This window comes from Spodoptera frugiperda, chromosome 13 (genome assembly GCF_023101765.2).
Source record: "Spodoptera frugiperda isolate SF20-4 chromosome 13, AGI-APGP_CSIRO_Sfru_2.0, whole genome shotgun sequence".
Classification (NCBI taxonomy): Eukaryota; Metazoa; Arthropoda; class Insecta; order Lepidoptera; family Noctuidae; genus Spodoptera; species Spodoptera frugiperda.
The window spans coordinates 1,926,849-1,941,102 of NC_064224.1; the positions used below are offsets into that span (position 1 = coordinate 1,926,849).

Here is a 14,254-nt window from a genome sequence, read left to right on the forward strand (position 1 = left end):
TCAGTAAGAGAAACTACTTAGAAAAATAAAATAATACACACTTAAATTTTCATTTATACGTTGAACATACCTAATAAATATTTAGTTGTATATAAAACGCATCAACGACGATTATGTATGTATTGACATTATTTCTTTATCAATGAAACAATCACAAGTACCAATTACAGTACATACTGAATCATTTACAAACGCATGTACCTACAAATGAGAACATAATTAATACAACCTCTTTGGTACGTTCAAAATAGTGTTTGAAAGTTTTCCTTGGCCGATATAGGTACAAATGTTCAAGTAACTATGTAGAAGTAGATTTAGACAATTATTTACACACGAGTTGAATTATTTCGTGTTCAGCCAATAATGTATGGTTGGCGTGTAATAATCAATTTGATGCTATTATTTGTTAAAACTAAGTAATGATGTTTATTTAATTTTAATAACGTATTGTGTTATAGGTTATATTAATAATGTATAAATAGACCCTAGACATATACAGATTATAATTAAAGAAGGGCAAAATTTAAAGTCTTTAACCGACGAGCATCTGAAAAGACTGTTGACTGTTGATAAAAAGAGCGGTCCATTGGCATACACCCTTGGAACACAGGCGTAAAGTTATATATTTGTATTAGGGTGTCCCAGCCAACAAGGGCGAAAATTTTTTTTTCGATTTTAAGTTTACCCTCTTATTTTTCTATTTGACATAATAACTAAAATAAAAAATATCAATGCACCCATTGGATAACGGGAACCCGTCGACTTGATGTCAAAGTTTCAAGAAAAATTTTGTATGGAGATTGTAAGGAAAATCACTTAAATTTAGCTTTAATGTTATAAATTAGGTATTTTTTTATTATTTCAAATATTTATTTATTATGCAATAATATTATATATATTTCCTAATAATGCAAACTTCTCAGTCAGGATATTTCAGTCTGTGTTCCTGTGCGCAATGTAGTTCAACTATTTTTGTTTCTATTCAAGTATACTTTTTTCAAGCATTAATTTCACTGCTATCATTGGCTGTATCATTGACGGCTTTCAATTAAATTTTTTTATTTGTAGTAAAATAGCATTCTTTGACCTTAAAAACCTAATGTAGGAATTATAGTCATGTATTTAAAACGATCGAACAAAGCCTTGATTTAGGAGGAGTTAATATGGAATAATCGACAATGTTTGTTCAAGTGCCTCAATAGCTGACCGCCTGAAGGACACGTTGGAACATATTGGTGTACAGGTGGCCGTGTGCCCTGTATGGGCTGAGCACCGCCGTCCTCAGGGATGTGCTCGGCGTTCGGCACCTCTCGCGTCCGACACTGTTTCAATCCATGGTGCGGAGCGAGGGAGACTGGGATGCAATCTCCTCCTTCTGCGAAGCAGTCATGCTACTAAGGAAGAAGCGATAGCGTAAGGAAACAACCTCCTCAAGACCCAGCCGTCCGATGGCACTCCGGGCGTCGGGGATCGCGCAACGATAAAGTAAACCGTAGTGCGGGTCTGCGGACGGCGAGCAAAAGGTAGCTAATCGCCCGACCAGAACCAGACCCGTGCGGCACATAAGCCATCAGACCACCAAACATAGGCCCAGTAGGGCTGATATCTGATCTGGAGTGCGGCCTACCAGCGAGTTTACCGAGGATCCGGTTTTTGTCTACTTCAGCTAAGTGACCAAGCCTGTCAGATCTTTCTGTCGCTGCAAGAAGATATCTTTATCTATCTTAAAATTGAGCGAAATATGCAATGTCAAATAAATTGTCCAAATTAAAATAAACTTGATGAGGCCGTTTAAATAAGTCTTGGGTTTTGTTCGCATTTTGTTCGTAGATCTCTCCAAACTTGGTATAAAAGGTTACCAGCTTCTTAACACAGTTGGGTGATGCTTTAGTTGATATACGGGATTTTTTAATAAATAATGTTCACGAATAGTTAGGTTTGGACTTTCATTGATTATATTGACTACGCGAATGTTGTAAAACAAAACTGCCAATACTTGGTCATTGGAGGGCAATTTCGAACCGGTAATTTAATGTTTTACATCATCTATCACGAATATGCACTTTTTAGAACTGGCGTAATACCCCAGAGCATCTTAACGAAACGAATACAATATGTTCACTATAAATCAAAGAAGTAATAACTAGCACTGCGATACGATAACTCCGACGCGTCAAAATATGCTAGTACTGACATGTATCAAGGCAATCGGCACGGGTTATGGCTCTATAAATGAAACTTTTTTACGTGTATTTTGACACTATTCGAAAATATTAGAGGGTATGCGTTCAAAAATAACGACTTTTATTTTTTTGGGACACCCTAATGTGGATAAATATATTAGTTTATTCTGCTAAAATTTCAATTATTTAACAAGAAATGACAGCCAACCACAATTTTATTATTATCTACTTATTTTTCTAGACTGCAAAAGTTGACATTTTCGACACTTAACTCAAACCTCGTGCCTAAATACGGCCCTGTACTAAATAGTTTTTATGTCAATCAAACATACATAAAACTCGTCTTTTTGCATTAGCATCATTCAAAATCAAATGCCAACAATATCAAGTTTCGATCGAAGACTTTACTCTTCCTATTTCTTAGAAAAAATGATTATTTTAAGTGCAAAAAATTAACAATCTTGCTTGGCTCAATAAGTTAAAAAAACATTAAGCATGGACCTTATATCTCATCATCATTATATTATGTAGGGGGGAAAATCATCCAATGACTTCTCCGCCTTGGGTGAGGCGAGAGGGAGTGTGAGAATCTAAATGACTAAAAACCACCCCGTTCCTACTCCTGCTCTGAGACGGAGCCCCGGTAACCATTTACGTTGTCCACAGCTCCGGATATGGTCAGTGCTCTATGTGCTCAAACGAGAATATTCCGAAATGTCGATGTTGTTACATAGGTAATTCAGAAATTGACATAATTTATGAATTAGGAACCGTGTTTATAGAAGCTCTATCTGCTTCGAACTAGGTAACTACTAAATTAATAAATATGCAACTTTTATTACCATTTAATAATGCAAACGTATTCATAGACCATCATGTTTATGATAAGTGTTTCATATTATATTACTTGTACTATAGATATACAAGATATATATATTTTATTAGACAAATTTACATATTTTTATGGTAAAATGTGATAGTTCAGCCCATAAAAGGCTTATAATTAGTATGTATCTCATTAAAACGTTGCTCTTTAAAAGGATTTTTTCAATATTGTGGGTGAACTTGCCAAAGCTAAACTCAGGAAAGTACCATTAGTACGATGGAATTTACTTTGAACGAAAACAAAACGAGAGGGCGTTCGGCACACTATTGGCCGGCGGGATTGACCAACCTATCAGTACCCTTAGTATGAGTTAGCTTTACGTTTAAAGTAATCAAAACGAGAGCGCATTCGGCTCTCTGAGTGGTTGGTTTATTCTAGCCGGCCAATCAGAGCGCCGTTTTCGTTTAACGTAAAGTAAACTCGTACTAAGGGTACAGGATAGGAGCACATAATTAATAACAAAAGATTGCATGTTTTAGTATATAACCACGCCCTTGTAACACTGAAAAGTACTGAAAACTAATAATTATGTGAAGGTACATTACCAAACCTCGCCCTAAGTGCCTTTGTGTACAGTAATGATGAGTATTTTCATCGAAATTCCTTGCGAAATAGAAATATACAATTATAAACAAAAATCTTTTTGTTTTTAATTGTATAGCCGGTAAACGAGCATACTGATCGCCTGATGGTTAGTAATCGCCAAACCAGAGGCGGTAAAATTGCGTTGCCTTTTGGGGGTTAGGAATTAAAGAGTTATTGAGGAATCGGGGATTCAGATTCAGAAGATTGAGAAGGTTGTTTCACGTCGGTTTCTGTGAGGCATTCGAGCCGACCGATTATTACCAAACCGTGGCTCTCCCACACTTAATACAAGTCCTTGTTACGGAATCGAAATAAACAGCATTCTATATTATGTTTCATGCGCCTACTTGACAAAATCTAGGTTAACATATATTTTTTTGCATGTCACAAACCAGATCCATATACAGTATGTTAACAAACAGAGGGCGTTCCTGTTAACCCGCAATAAACATGCAAAAACAAAACTTTATTTTTTTAAATATTAAAATATTCACCAAAATTTTTAAATCGATAAGTAAGAAATACGTACGATAAGAAACACTCTGTGCACGCGTAGTTGAAGGAAGGCAACGTTGCAATTTACTGCCTATTTTTCTATGCTGATATTTTTATTTTAATCTATTAATGATATAGATTAACGAGTTTAAAGGAACGCCCTCTGTTAGTTAACATACTGTATAGTTATCACAACTTAACATAAAACTATCATATCCAATTTCACGCACCATTTACCTATATGACGTACAAGAAAAAAAAAATTGCACGAAATATGACCCCAACTACAAGTATCAAATCTCAAGGTCATCTCACATACATAATATTTGCATTGTATGCATTCTAACACACTCACACATACACACACTACGCATAATACACACGCATAAAACCTTGGATCGGAAAAAAAATAGAACAAAATTCGTATACCGGTTTGACAGTTGTGTAGGGTGACTAAGAATTCCAATAATACGAAGGACAGTTCCGGAGATAGTAAAGTTTGTGTGTCGTGACGGATGTATTTAGGAGTTCCTTAATCTTGGGGGAGGTCAGCGATTGTGCATTGTTGTGATTTTTAACCGACTTTGTTTGTTGGTATGTTTGTGTGTTGGTTTGGTTTTGGATGTTTAAGTCTTTGACTGCCAATAGAAAACTGTTGAAGGCAAATCCTCCGCTAACGTCGGTCACCGGTGACAACCACAGCGTTCAATGTGTTAATTAATTGGATGTTTTTTCGATTATATGTAGGGTTGAGTTAAGTTTTGATCTTTTGGAATTTGTAATTATTTATTTATTTTTAGCAGAGGTCGTCCCACCACAGTCCATAGACTTCCCTACCCTCCTTCCACTCCTCTCTGTGCAGATACGTCTGTTGACGTTGAGTTAATTTTGTAATAATAAGAAATAATATTTTTCATTTGATCTTTATTAATTACCAGTTATGCATGTTATCTTGAGCATGATGTGACTATGTTAAAGTAATTTCTTTTTGTATTTTGTTACACAACACGTTACTCTTGCTGGTAATGAAAAAAAAAATTGAAATGCGTTTTAAATGCCCCAGTGATTGAAATTATAAACTTAGTCTTAACAGTCACACTCAACGAAGCAGCTATTTACCACTTGTATGCTAACATATAATACACAACAAAAAATATATTGTGTCTCGTGTATATCTCCGTTCTGGCACACCACGGGTTAATCGTTAAAAATAATATCCTACAACTAACTATTAAAATGGAATGCCCACAATTTCCGAGAGCAGACTGGTTCCCTACATCTAGATAAACACAAACTACATATACATAAGCATACATAGCAGGTACTTATGATATCGGTAAGTGTCAACAGAGGTCATTCGCTCTTTCCGTATCGTGCAATCCATTCTCAAACTTACGAGATTGAAGTAAAGTGGTTTTTGCAAGGATACTGGTAATTAGGTACTGTCGAATGCGGAAGACAGGTCTAGATTTTAATATATATAGGCATTTTACTTAACAATGTAACTAAGGGTGGGCTGTTCATACTGATATACAGTTATGCCAAGTTTTTATAATGAGACTGAACAGTTTGTATATTTTTTTGAATGTGCTAATCTCCGGAGATACTGGTTCGAATTGGACAATATTTTTTATGTTTACTTACTTTTTTTAGCCTATGCTAAAGTTACCCTACGATCATCAAACGCCAAGTAGAAGTAGCTAGTATTTATGTATAAAATGTTACATTTTATTTATCCCTTGTTACATTATGTGTGGCGTGCCATTGGAGAGGCCTATGTCCAGCAGTGGACGAGAACAGATTGATGATGATGATGACATTATGTGTTATTTATCTGCGACGACCTTATTTCAGAATCCAAGAGTTACTGAGATTTTTGAAATTATTTTGGCCTGTCCCGATCATTAAAGGCTGATACTAGGGTAGGTCAGTAATGACATCATGTTTCGTTACGAAAAGCATTCCCGACCTTGACTTTACAGTATAACTGTAACTAAGGAGGTAAAAACATATACACACATGAGTCCAAATTAAAATTCCAACTGCATTTTTCCCTTTTGTTTTAAAGGAAAATAACTGAATGTTAGTTCGTCAGTCAGTGATTTGAGTTGCACAAGAGATCATTACAAGCGGTAGTTGCAACCTTCACAGTGTTTCAACATCTTTGGCTAGACCGAGTTCAATTTTGCACCTGTTTCTTTGTATTAAAGTTTTAGTTCGTTTTAAGATCAAATAAAGATCTTATTGAAGTCTGAAGTGTTTTGATTAATGGTCTGTTCGTCACTTAAATTTATAATTTGCCTTTAAGTAGCTAAAGTCTACGTTTTTTTATATCGAAGCCATAGTTATATGTACATCATAATAATAATGAAACGATAGAGGGTTAAAAGATGACGGTGGATGACGTAACGGGTTAACGGCTGTGGCTCAAAGCAGATGAAGGTACGGGGTAGTTTTTAGTCAGTAAGAGTCTGACACTCTCTCTCGCCTCACCGAAAGCGTAAGAAGTTTGGATGATTTTCCTTCCTTAATAAAACAGGATGGAAGAACTATCATCTGTAAAAAACTTTAAAAATCATAAAAATAATGATCAGTAAAGACATTTCAGGTTGTGTCATTAGTTTTCCTGAGAATGAGCTAATCTTGGGTAATAGGTCAAAAACCTTTTCGAGGAAAATGGACGTCACGTTATGTTACATCTCAAGGAATAGAACAAACGAGAAAAACCGTAATCAAACGCTAGTTAAATGAGGAAAACGGATCAATATGTGTAACAAAAGCCGCCCAACCTTGATCGACTAACGTGATAAATGAAATAATACCAAACTTACGAAACTCACATAGTGACCATTGTATGATTGGTACGTTGTCAACCTACTTGTGAGGCAGTCTCTCTGTCAAGGTGACTCTTTGTCATATGTTACACCGGTAATTCGTGACGTAAGTGGTGACGGCTTAGTAGAATACATATGTCGCCACCCCTACTCTTTCCTGTTGGTCTCCTAACACCCGACTAAAAGGACTACTATGATAAAGACTGAGCAGTAGCGTTCTCTGTTATAACTTATAACTAAACCTCTTAAACTGCGATCTTCAATTCCCCTGCCCAGTGGTTATAGAGCTGCGGACTACCTTACAGGTTACCGTGGCTCCGGCTCAAAGAGCAGGAGTAAAAACGGGGTGGTTTTTAGTCAGTAACAATCTGAAACTCTTTCGCCACATCGAAGGCGGGAGAAGTCATTGGATGATTATCTGGCCTTTTGTGGATTAGTAATTTAAGGGTTGCTGGGGAATCAGGGATTGGGAACGTCGGTTTTCTATGAGGCCTTGGTATCACTCCGGTCGAGCTGGCTCATTCGTGCTGAAACATGGCTCTCCCACACTTAAACGTAACGTCCTGCGCTCCCCGTAAAGTGTCATGCATTATGTTAAAGGGGAATCCAGTTATGACATCTCCTCTTTGTATTTTCTTCATGGTTACAGCAGCGAATTGTTGGTTGAATAAGTGAATAAAATATCAACCTTCTTGTAAAGCAGTTTCTCTGTCAAGGTGGCTCTTTGTCATGTCTATCATCGGTGTGAATATAAGTGATGTTGCTTTGTCTTGTCTGATAAAATTCTCATGTAGATTGCAATGATATAAGTCTAATTACTTGTATTATAATGTTGAAATATGTGGTGTCCAATGGTGGAATATGGACGTCCTTTACACAAGAGGATTTACTGCAATTTGAAGTGATGGCACGGAAAGAAGCGTCCGGAGCTGCGGACTACCTAGCAGCAGTAGGAACGGGGTGGTTTTTAATCAGTAAGAGTCTGACACTCCCTCTCGCCTCGCCCTGGCGAGAGAAGTCAGTGGATGATTTTCCCACTCAAAAAAAAAAAAAAAACGGATAGAAGCGACATAACGTCATCACGATTAGAAAATAAAATTATTTTTAACAAAACACTGGCATAAAACAATTTTAAAATACATAAATAAAAAAAAACTAAACTTAGAAACGAATTATAGGTATAAATAGCCAAATCACCTTCACACACAAAAATCCGCTCTAAAAATAGGCACATAAGTATCAAAGTTATTTAATAATAAGACCAAATCAAAAACTGTATACATATAAATGAATTATGTAGCTGTATGTATATCACGGTCGAGACTAATATTATAAAGCTGAAGAGTTTGTTTGTTTGAACGCGCTAATCTCCGGAGATACTGGTCCGAATTGAATAATTATTTTTGTGTTAGATAGTGCATTTATCGAGGAAGGCTATAGGCTATAAAGCATCACGCTATGGCCAATAGGAGCCGAGCAGAGCGGGTGAAACCGCGCGGAAGTAGCTAGTATATTATAAAGACATATAAATGAATTATGTAGCTGTATGTATATCACGGTCGACGCACGGTTAGGTAACTCGCGGTTACTGACCTAAGACAACGTGAACGGCCGGCCATGGAGTCGACGTGCTTGAAATATATTTTGTAGATAAACCTTACATACTTTATTAGAGGCGCGGCTTTGCTTGGTTTAAATTAAGTGGCTTTTTTTAATAAGATTTTGGTGAAGATTTACTGCTTTGTGTTGGGTAGATGATGCTTTTGTTTGTTTGTATTTCTTTAGTGGTATGATTTATTTATGTAAATGTGAGTTTGGTTTGTACCAACTTACTAACCTGCTGGACTAATTTTATTGAATTTTGGCTAAGAGATAGATCGGGATACAGGAGGCAATTGTAGGTATCTGATAATGGTACAAAATCTTTAATCATATCACAACATTTTTTTTTGTATATTCATAATAATCATTCAAATTTATTATTTGTTTAACGTAGGTGATAACCATGACTTAATTTTTAATTAGTAGGTCTACATAGGTCGTATGTTATAAAAGTAGGCGTACAAGACCTACGTATCGAGACAGTATCGGTATCTATTTACAACGAAAATATTAATAATACCTATCAATTGAACTTGAATACTATAACAGAGAACCTTCCAACAAACAATCACTATGCAACAATAGCAACTACATGCAACTATACAACACTGCAACAATAGCACAAACAGTTAACAACATAAAAAGAAAAACAAACTTGACACTATTATTTATTTCACAAAAAAAAACAAACGTTATCACGGTCACCCTACTCCACACACGTCGTTGTTCAATGGTCGCGTATTTTCGACAGTCCACTATAACAATGTGGGTCAGGTTCAAACAATTGTTTTACTTGTTTCCAGGCTAAGGACTTTGCTATTATGCTTCTAGCTATCAAATAATGTATCGTGTAATGGAATTGAAGTGTAGTGTAATTACACTTTGCTGTGTAACCTCTGTGGGACATATATTTTTTTATTTTATGGTAAACGAGCAGACGATTGGGGTAGACAATCGCCGCCGCCCATGGACACTTGAAACACCAGAGGCGTTACAAGTGCGTTGCCGGTCTTTTTGGGAGTTAGGGATTTAAGGGTTGTTGGGGAATCGGGGATTAGGAAGATTGGGAAGGGGGGAATTGGGTCTCCGGTAACCTTACTCACACAACGCAAGCGTTGTTTCACGTCGGTTTTCTGTGAGGCCGTGGGACACTGTATTGAATTACTTTAAAATGTAGAAGAATCATGCACGAATGGGCCAGCTCGACCGGAGTGATACCACGGCCGAGCAGGAAACCTATGGGTGTCAGTAAAATAACGCTTACATTGTGAAATAACGCTTGCACACGACGTATGAGTGAGGTTTTACTGGGACCCCAAAACTCCCACCCGACCTGTTTTTTTGAGCGGGGGAAAATCATCCAACTACTTCTCCCGCTTTGGACGATGCGAGAGGGAGTGTCAGATTCTTACTGACTAAAAACTACCCCGTTCCTACTCCTGCTTCTCGAACCGGAGCTCCGGTAAACGCACAAAAAAAGTTTTTCAGGAGCGTTCCGTTTACACCCTGTAAGTATAGTATATAGTCACTTAGTCAGTCTGTAGACAGCAAATAATTAGTTACAGGCTGTTTATAATGATGAAATAATAAAAAACCTACAACACAATAATTATTCTCATTGATCAATCAAAGTTTATTCGCGGTCATTAGAATTGAAGTCAAGATCGTCAAATTGCTGATAACTAATATTTATGACCGTATTGTTTTACTTTGGAATTTAATAGATAATTTAGTTCGATTATCCATTAAATAATTTTATAGTTTCAACGAATTCATCAAGTACCTACTTATTTGATTTTTTATTATTAAGTCATTAATTAGGTAATACTTAATCGTTTTATGAGATCAATTTTGTTTTAAATAAATTATTTTTAGCTTTTATAGGCATATATATAACATACATACATATATGTATAACATCACGCCTATCTTCCATGGGGGTAGGCAGAGACAATGGACCGCCAATTGCTACGACTCTTACACACCTCTTTCGCTTCATCAACAGTCATCAGTCTTTTCATGCATGTTCGTCGGTTAAGGGTGATTTTAATTTGGCCCTTCTTTAATATATCGCCTATCTGGTCTATTCATATTCGCCGTGGATATTTCTTTCGTAAATCTGCTTTCATCCATCTTTTCTACATAATATACAAGACAGTCACTCAAAATAAAATAAGTCATCTACCCTATTCCTGATTTGGCAGATTTATGTATCTGCTCATTTACATTTAAATATATTTCCAAGTTACATACTTACCTTCTTTTTTAATTAAGTAAATAATGTACCTAGTGTAGGTACATAACTAAAACTGACACATGTATGCAAATTCACATCTAAATGCGATAACGCCACATGTATGCAATAAACAAACAAACGTAAAAACAGTTTGCAAATAAATGTGAATATTACTAGAGCTTACTCATCAAGCTGTACAAAACCAGTTTATCATGAACTCGCTTTATATGAACTTTTCCCACATTCACGGATCAGTTTATACTGGTATACATAACCAGTTTACTATAGACTCGCTTTGTATGATCTTTCCACTCAATCGACGGCCAGTTTATACTGGATTTGTATAGCTCGATGTGACGTGAACGTTAGGTATAATGTATAAGCACTAGAAAATCCAGAAATAAAGTAGTGTTTAATGAGATGACGCAAGAATCAAGTAAAGTAACATCATTACATCAGTAGTATCGAGTAATTGGTTAGTTGTTTATTATTTCCTTATCTAGGTACGTAGTTATAAAATATTTACATTCCTAGTAATTGCAGAGAAAATTACTTTACTGTTTATCCCCTAAGGAATGCGCTGTGAGGGTTTTTACTACATTATTTTTATGAGATAGTGCTTAAACTAACTAGCCAATCAGAGGACTAAACAAGTAATGCATTAAAATAAATATGTTTTACTAGCGACCCGCCCCAACTTCGCATGGATGCAATGGTGATATAATTATTATGTAAACCTTCATCTCTTGAATCAGTCAATCTATTAAAAAAAACCGCATCAAAAACCGTTGCATAGTTTTAAAGATTTAAGCATACAAAGAGACATAGGGACAGAGAAAGCGACTTTGTTTTTTATACTATGTAGTGATGTTATAGTTTTAATGAGTTCTATTCACCCCCCTTTCGTTTGATATCCATATTGGTGATAGGAAAAAAATTTACAATATTATATTGTCATCTAGATTTAGTTTGCTTTGTAGTTATATGCATATATATCAAATGTAATAGCTGAGCTGTATTTGTGAACCACTTTATTCAGACTAGAGTCAAAGCTTATTAAACTTCTTTATAATCTCAAATTGAATTAACAAGTCCGGAATACGGAATTTCTTCACTACTGTAATCTTCAAACACAACACTACCTCCCATTAAAGCCGTGGCAGATAATTTAAGAACACCTTATACAATGAAGCTAATTAACACACTGAACGCCGTGGTGGTCACCGGTGACCGACGTTAGCGGAGGATTTGCCTTCAACAGTTTCCTATTGGCAGTCAAAGACTTAAGCTAAAAACACCCAACATCTTAAGCCCGCCCGTCAGTATACCATTGACCTATTTTGTTTGCGTACAGTGTACACCACGCCTAAACCGTTTCCTTCAATAAAATCACAGTTACATTCCTACCGAGTAATAGGTCAATTGGGCCTATTATCCAATAAACGTGCACTAACCTGGCCTATTCAGGATGACTGGTATATGAAGTGGCTGGTCAGTTCTATTGTGCCTAATGTCGGTACTGGTGACAATTTAATGGGTACAATTTATTTTAGTATGTATGTTGTTATTGAGATGTATTAAAGTATCTTGTTTGTTTGGCTTATTACGTCTTTCATATATAAAAATAAAAGTTAAAACGCAAAGCTCCATATTTTTTTACGGGTGACAAGTTTTGCTAAGTTAAAACCCTTCTCTTAAGTTTGTTAATACTATGCTGAAAACTGCATCAAAATAGGTTCAGCGAAACGTAAGATAATCGTACAGGTCAAACTGAAGTTGGCCAGTTGGTACAGTGGCTAAGTTAGACTGTTGTGAATGTGATGTGAGTTCAATCTTAACCTAGTAACAACAACTATTTCCAAACAATTAGTTCCAAAACCTTTTGCACAGCAATCAGCCTACAAAGTCAGCGACAGAGAAACCGAACAGGAGCAGCAGCGGTCTTTTTGAACCAGTCTGCCAAGACTACAAACTGATTAAATTTTTAGAAGAGGCACATAGTGCATTTTGATGTCTAGACAAAATATTCTAACCTTCCTTTCTTTATTTGCAGTAAACAATGGGCTCCCTGCCTCGGGTCTCGGTGGTGAACGGCGCCCGCACCCTGGTGCCAGCCGCCCCCCTGCCGCACCACCTCTCACACCTGGCCACCAGTGAAAACACTGCTTTGGTGTATTCAGGTAACGCATCTTTGTCGTATCATCTATAGAAAACTGAAAGAATATACATAGAAATTTCAGGAAAATTAGGTAATTGTGGTTCGAAGACCGAGTACCGGTAAGCGTAGGGTAACAAGGAAGACATAAGACTAATAAGTCATAGAAAGCTTTTTTATGGTATAAGCCGGTAAATTAGCAGACGGATTATCTGATGGTAAGCAATCGCTGCTGGCCGTGGACACCCGCAAAACACCAGAGGCGTTTACAAGTGCATTGCCGACCTTTCGAGGGTTAGGAATTTAAGGGTTGTTGTGGAATCGGGGATTGGGAAAATTGGGAAAGTCTTCATGATAGACAGAATGTTTGAAGGACTGCACAATGGCAATGTCGGTTGCTGCGCTACGTATCAGTCAAGTTCGGTTCCCGCACGGAACATTTTTGCGTGCTTCACAAATTGTTGGTCCGGGTCTGGGTATGGTGATGTGATGTTTCCATCCCCTCAGCCCCCTATTACATGGACCTCCGTCGCACTTTAGTATTTAAAAGACGCGACGTGACTATGTTGCTTTATATTTCATCTTATTCATTCAAACCCAATTCAATCCATTATTCAATTGAGCACATTAAAATAGCTTTACCGATAGTTTATGAATAATAAAACTCCTAATGATATCGTGGACGTAAAGTGAGAACAACTGAATGGATCAATTAACAGCATACCGCGAACGGCTACACAATACTTGATGATAATTTTATGTGGGAACCACTGATTGATATGATCAAGTAATCTTCGTGTCCTACTTCGTTAATTATAATATTATTAATGACGAATGTACAGACGTACAGAATTTACGTATTTGTTTTTTTAATGTTGCCCTAGGGTTTTCTCCTGTGTCGTCGGTACGTTTACAAACATACAAGATCACATAAACATCACACCCAGACCCGAAACAACAATTTGTGCGTCCCACAAAGAGTTACGTTGTGCGGGAATCGAACCCGCTACACGTTGCGCAGCACCATAGATTGTGTACCTTAAGTGCACCTCTAATATCCGGAGTTGCGGACTACCTAGCGGGTTTACCGGGGCTCCGGCTCGAAAAGCAGGAATAGGAAAGGGGTGGTTTTTAGTCAGTAAAAGTCTGACACTCCGACAGAATGATTTCCTCCCCTCAAAAAGATGTGCATCTGAATACTCCTTCGAGGATGTCTGCGTGACGATATGCTAATTATCTCAGTAAATGTTTAACTAATTTACATTTCTGTTATAAAGC

General features: G+C 36.8%; 1 protein-coding gene across 1 annotated transcript in view; it reads left to right on the plus strand.

The window, feature by feature from the left end:
• LOC118270248 (zwittermicin A synthase ZmaJ) overlaps nucleotides 1-14,254 on the plus strand; it is a 42,567-nt gene that overhangs the window by 14,650 nt on the left and 13,663 nt on the right. Inside the window, exon 2 of the mRNA XM_050697985.1 lies at nucleotides 12,875-13,001. Within this exon, the coding sequence (XP_050553942.1) occupies nucleotides 12,881-13,001 (121 nt within the window). The 5' untranslated portion in view covers nucleotides 12,875-12,880. The remainder of the gene's footprint in view (nucleotides 1-12,874; nucleotides 13,002-14,254) is intronic.